Below are 5,424 nucleotides of genomic sequence, written 5' to 3'. Positions count from 1 at the left end.
GTCTGTGGGATAGGTCTGGCTTGGTTGGGGGGACGTTATTTTCCCTTTTCCCCTTCTCCCTGGCTTGTTGGGACCAGCCTGGCTGGTGGTGTCCAAGGGGTCAAGCCAAGAGGTGATTGCTGATTGCTTAGTATTCAGGAAGGATAAGCTGCAACCTTCATGTTTCTGTCCCAGGGGTCTGTCTGGGCTTTCCTTTATTGCTTTGGCTTCTTCATGAAGCCTTTAGGTTCCTCTGCTCCCCGCTCTGCTCCTTTTCTTGCACTGGGAAATGCCTCGCAGCTTGAAAACTGTCAGATTTCCTGGGGCAGCTCCAAGCTCTGACTTGTTTCTCCTCTCTAGAGCATATTCCGGGTGGTGTTTCATGACCGGCGGCTGCAGTACACAGAGCATCAGCAGTTGGAGGGCTGGCGGTGGAACAGGCCTGGGGACAGGATACTGGACATAGGTGAGTCCCCACAGCAGCACCCTGGCTGGGGCTGGAAGAGGTGTGGGTGCCTGCAGTGCACCCAGCCAAGCTCCCGCTCCCTTGGCTGTGCTGTCACGATTCTGCACTTTGAGAGACGTGGTTGGTTCTTCCACGTGTTCCCTGTGGAATCTCTTCCTTCTCTTTCTACAAACTTTCCTTCTGTACTCTTCTTTCTCTACTACAAATCGCAGTTGTTCTCCCTGTGTGCCCCTACAGATATCCCCATGTCCGTGGGCATCATTGACCCTAGAGCAAACCCAACCCAGCTCAATACGGTGGAGTTTCTATGGGATCCTTCAAAGAGAACTTCAGTGTTTATCCAGGTAAAAGAGGAGAAGTGGGGAAACTCCTGTTGCAGTGAAAAAAAAAAAGTTTTCCAAGGGGGAAGAAGATGCGTTTTTTTAACTCGGAGCACTGAAATAGCAGCCAGACGCTACAGTGGTAGGAGGACATCAACTGAAATACACCTGACCTCTTGGCTCAAGCAATGCAAGAGAGCAGCAGTTCGTGCGTTAGCACAGTTGACCACCGATAAGTTGTTTTACACGTTTTTCTGGTGGTTTAGGTCCCGCTGGTTTCGTGATTTGAGTCTCCATCTTGCTTAGATGCTTTTACACATCTTGCCAGCTGCTTAAAAATACCTCTTTGGAAGTCTGGCCCTCCCGCCTAGAATAAAAAGGCTGCAGCATGTGAAGGCTGATGCCTCGAACTCTCTGCCCTGCTGATCCGGGGTTTGCTCGTAACATTAAGAGGTTGCAAAACTTCTTGAAAGAATGTGACTCGACCTCTGCTGTGGCATCCTCTTAACTCCTTCATGCTGGGGGTACTTGCCATGGTCCCATCCCGGCTCTGTATTTCACCCATCTCACCTGGCTGCCCTTTACGTCAGCGCTGTCCTGGCTCCCACGAGGGGAATGGGAGGTTTGTGGTCGATCAAACGTGGCAGAATTCCTCACCGCCGGCTGCTTTGGCTTTCCCTAGGTTCACTGTATCAGCACGGAGTTCACCATGCGGAAGCACGGAGGAGAGAAGGGGGTACCCTTTCGGGTCCAGATAGACACATTCAAGGAGAACGAAAATGGGGAGTACACGGAGCACCTGCACTCCGCCAGCTGCCAGATCAAGGTCTTCAAGGTACCTCAGGCCCCTTGGTGGCCTTTCCTCGCTAGGAAGCAAACTGGGAGCCAATCCCAGTTCATGCTGCAGCCCCAGTGAACATCACGGGTGCAGGACAGTGGCCAAGCTTGCCTGCAAAAGGGCCTCTCAGTCTTTCTGGTCTTCCGTTGCCGCTCTCTCCCCGGCTCCTCTCCGTCAATCAAGTCCGGATGCCGGATGTAGTTGAGGCTACAAAACCAGTAAGCCAAGAACAATGTACAGGGAGAACATCGGTTGTGTTGTCTCTGAAACCTCCCACGTTTAGTCTTATCAGCTTGGGAGATCCTCCAAGGAGCTTTGGTGTCTTGTCTAAACTCCTTGCTTAATTATTACCTGTCACTGACGGTCCGTCTGCGTCTGATGGTCCGTCTGCATCCAGCCTCTCCAGCGGCACAGGCATCTGGTCCCTGTTGCAAATTGTTTGCAGAAACCCAAAGCCACAGACCTGGCTCTGGCAGCTGCGGCAGCACTGGCACAACCGGCAGGGTTGTTCACGCAGCAACGCCCAGGTGCCGTGCCGCAGGGACAGCTGTGCAGGCAATAAGCCGGGACACGCTGTGCCCACGCTGTGCCCACGCTGTCTGGTATGCTGAGGTTGCTTCCGTTACCCCGTTCTCGCTTTAACACCCCACAAAATCTTGTCTGTGGCTCTTTTCTTCTCCCTTTAGGGGCACTCGGCATGCAGAGGGTTCACTTGCCTCACCGGGGATCTGTGCTGCTTTGCAGTTTTGTCGTGAAGTTGCTGTGGGATATCAGGCAGTGCGCCCTGCTGCTGTTGACTTGACATCTTTCCCCTTCTCTCTCTTCTCTTTTACTGATTTGGATTAAAACGTTTCGAAGACAAGGGATATGATTTGTTAGGGCTCGTTCGAGCTCTGGCTGGTATCTCGATGCAAATAGCTGAAGCTGACGGCTGGGGAATTGGAAGTGAAGGGATAAGGCTGGTCACAAACAAGCACCGGAGGGTAGTGAGATTGCGAGGCATCTGGCGCTGCATTTCTACTGAATTTCAGCTCTTTGTGCCGGGGGATGGGTTTGGTTTGGTTTGGGGTTTTTTGTCTCTGATGACCTTGAACCGGCCCAAAGCAGTCGAGCTGTGGCTGCAGGGCACGGTTTCCTTGCAGAGGACGATGTCTGATGGCCTCAGCTTTTATCTCCTGCTCATTCGACGCAGCCGCTCTCCTGAGGTCAGGGCTGTAGACTCAACACTGTGCTTATGTTTCCCTGTGCCTGCCCGAGATCTGTTCATCGCAGGGTGTCCTCTGTGGATTAACGTGATGCGGGCTCCTGCCCTGCTCTTCCCTTTCTCCCCTCTGCCCCTCAAAGCTGGAAGTGTTTCGGTGCTTTCAAAATAGCTGCTGAAGGCCCCTTACCCACACTCTTCGTTGTCTGGAGCGCAGATCCTTTCTAGCTGCCAGAAGCAGCAGTGCTGACCATGGAAAGATAAAAGCAACCGTTAGATTTTCACAGCAGAAATTGGCTAATCAAGCCACAGCTAAGCAGCACCTCCTCACCCAGCTCGGAGCATGATGGTAGCTTGTTCAAGTCTCAGCTTTGCTGTCCAGAGGAGAAGAGATTTGGAGCTTGAGGGAGTGGGAGGGCTGTGGTACCCAGCTGTATTTGCAGTCCTAAAGCTTCCCTGCCGGTACCGTAGCTGCCGCTCGTCCGTTCGGGAGACATCTGCATGTTGGCAGGCAGCTGTGTTGGTTCACTGAGGCCAAATTCCTTACACTTGTGCAGGCAGAGACCGTGCACAGCCAAGTTTTAAGGGAATTTCTTTAGGGTTCTGCCAAGGGGAGCACTGGGATAGCTTTGGTGATTAGAGCGGCGCTCTCTGACTTGCTGCTTTCCTTAGGGCTTTGAGCATTGGAGAAAGGCAGCGAGTAAAATCATCTCAATCTCGCCAATGAGAAAGTACACGGTTTTTCGAGGTTGTGGCAAAAGCAAGGACATAATTGAGTGTTCTCATGTTCCGGTGTGGTTTGTGCCACTGAAATGCCGCCTCTCAAAGTGGTTGATCATGGTGCCAAAGACGCAACTCAAGATATGTGACGCCAGAAACTGGCCTTTGTCCCCTTAGAGCCGACGTATGCCGTCAGGAGAAGTTTCTTCCGAAAAAATGTTTCAGATGTTCTGGGCCCTGTTTTAGGGGCGTGGGTAGGTCGGGATATTGGGGTTGTTACAGAAGGGATGCTCTCGCTGTAGTTAATTCTCTGTGCAGACAGTCCCAGCCCTCTTCCTTTGCCCTCTGTAAAGCAACAAGTAGGCGAGTAGAAGGATGAGTCGCCTTTTCTGCTTCTTGCATTTCTCGCACGTCTGTCTGGCTGTCTGCTGCCACGCTTTCGCGCTGCTGTTTTAACAGGAATATCTCCTTTCCAGCCCAAAGGAGCTGATCGGAAGCAGAAGACGGACAGGGAAAAGATGGAGAAGCGAACACCTCATGAGAAAGAGAAATACCAGCCTTCCTACGAAACTACGATACTCACAGAGGTGGGGTTCTCTTTCATGCAGCAGCTGGCATCATTGTTTTAACAAAACCTGGCTTACCTCGCTCGCAGGTGGAATTGGCTGTTCTGCTGTGAAATGTTTGGCCGAGTTGTTAATAGCTGCAAGACAAAAGCAAGATAAATTTTGTAGGCAGAAGTGTTTCTTACTAGACCTGAAAAAGGGCTTTTGTGCCCAGAAACACGATGGTTTTTCCACAAACACCCCCTCCCCCCCCCCAATAAAAGATTAAGGTTTGTTTTGCCCACGTGGCAACTGGCCACCGAGGTTGTGAGCTCGCACAAAACCTCGTTGTTTCCTCCCTGTGTTAGTGGAAAGCGTTGGTCTATTAAAATGTGATCGTCTGAGGGGTCGGTGCTGATCAGCCGTGGGGAGGGATCCCTCATCCTGCCCCGGCTGAATTCGGGCACGCTCCTCAGTGCCCGATGGAGGCTCGATCGCCACGTAGTTTGTGGCACAGAGATGCCCAGGCTGGCAGGCACCGTGTTTGTCAGCCTGGTGCCAGAGCGATGGTTTAGATCCCAGCTCTCACTGCATTTTAAATTTTGTGACTTTTGGCCTTTTGAGATTAAGAATGGCTAAATCTGAGCTTTGTGACCATCTGCAGTGAATTGGCATGGCTTCTTTTAATCCCCTACTTTATTCTTTAATTCTGTTTCACAGTCGGTTGTCGGTCAGCAAATAGCTGTTAACCTGTGCTGACCGGAGCCGATGTACACGTTTGTTCAAAGCAATCCTGTGACTCTTTTTGGGTTTTCCTTTCTAGTGTTCTCCCTGGCCAGAAATAACGTACGTCAACAACGCTCCGTCCCCTGGCTTCAACAGTTCCCACAGCAGTTTTTCCATTGGGGAAGGGTAAGTCTGGAGGAGAGGCTCGCTGGCTATTGATTTCTGCCTTGCACAAGCAATTAATGTGTTTGAACTGGCTAATGAAGGGAAGGGCCTGGTTCTGAGGTGTACAGGGGGGTAGAAGCAGCCTAAGAGGCTGTGCCAGTGGGGGGAAAATTAAATTAAAGCCCTTGAAGCTGAGCGCTGTTACCTTTCCTGGCTGCAACAAAGCTCGGCTCTCGCCCGAGAAGCCTTGCGTGCGTTTGAGCAGCAGTTCAGTTTCCAGCCTGCTTCGCTCTGCTTTCCTCCCTTGTGTTAAAGACTCCAACAGAAGCCGTTCATTCTTGCAAAATATCGCGCTGCAACAGTGACGGTGTTCCCGCAGCCATGGAGCTGGCTGTCCCTGTGTTTCGGTGGTCTTGGTTACGGGACTTGGAGGGTGGTGGTTGTTGCACGCCGGGATCCCATGC

The 5,424-nt window shown here is 51.8% G+C and overlaps 1 protein-coding gene across 1 annotated transcript in view; it reads left to right on the top strand.

The window, feature by feature from the left end:
• Nucleotides 1-5,424, top strand: part of TFCP2 (transcription factor CP2) — a 15,879-nt gene that overhangs the window by 5,615 nt on the left and 4,840 nt on the right. Inside the window, exons 4-8 of the mRNA XM_009696357.1 lie at nt 340-445; nt 683-789; nt 1,448-1,600; nt 4,001-4,111; nt 4,893-4,981. Coding sequence (XP_009694659.1) covers nt 340-445; nt 683-789; nt 1,448-1,600; nt 4,001-4,111; nt 4,893-4,981 — 566 coding nt within the window. The remainder of the gene's footprint in view (nt 1-339; nt 446-682; nt 790-1,447; nt 1,601-4,000; nt 4,112-4,892; nt 4,982-5,424) is intronic.

The sequence above is a fragment of the Cariama cristata genome, unplaced genomic scaffold (genome assembly GCF_000690535.1).
Source record: "Cariama cristata isolate BGI_N322 unplaced genomic scaffold, ASM69053v1 scaffold2493, whole genome shotgun sequence".
Classification (NCBI taxonomy): Eukaryota; Metazoa; Chordata; class Aves; order Cariamiformes; family Cariamidae; genus Cariama; species Cariama cristata.
This window is presented reverse-complemented; position numbering and strand designations above follow the sequence as displayed.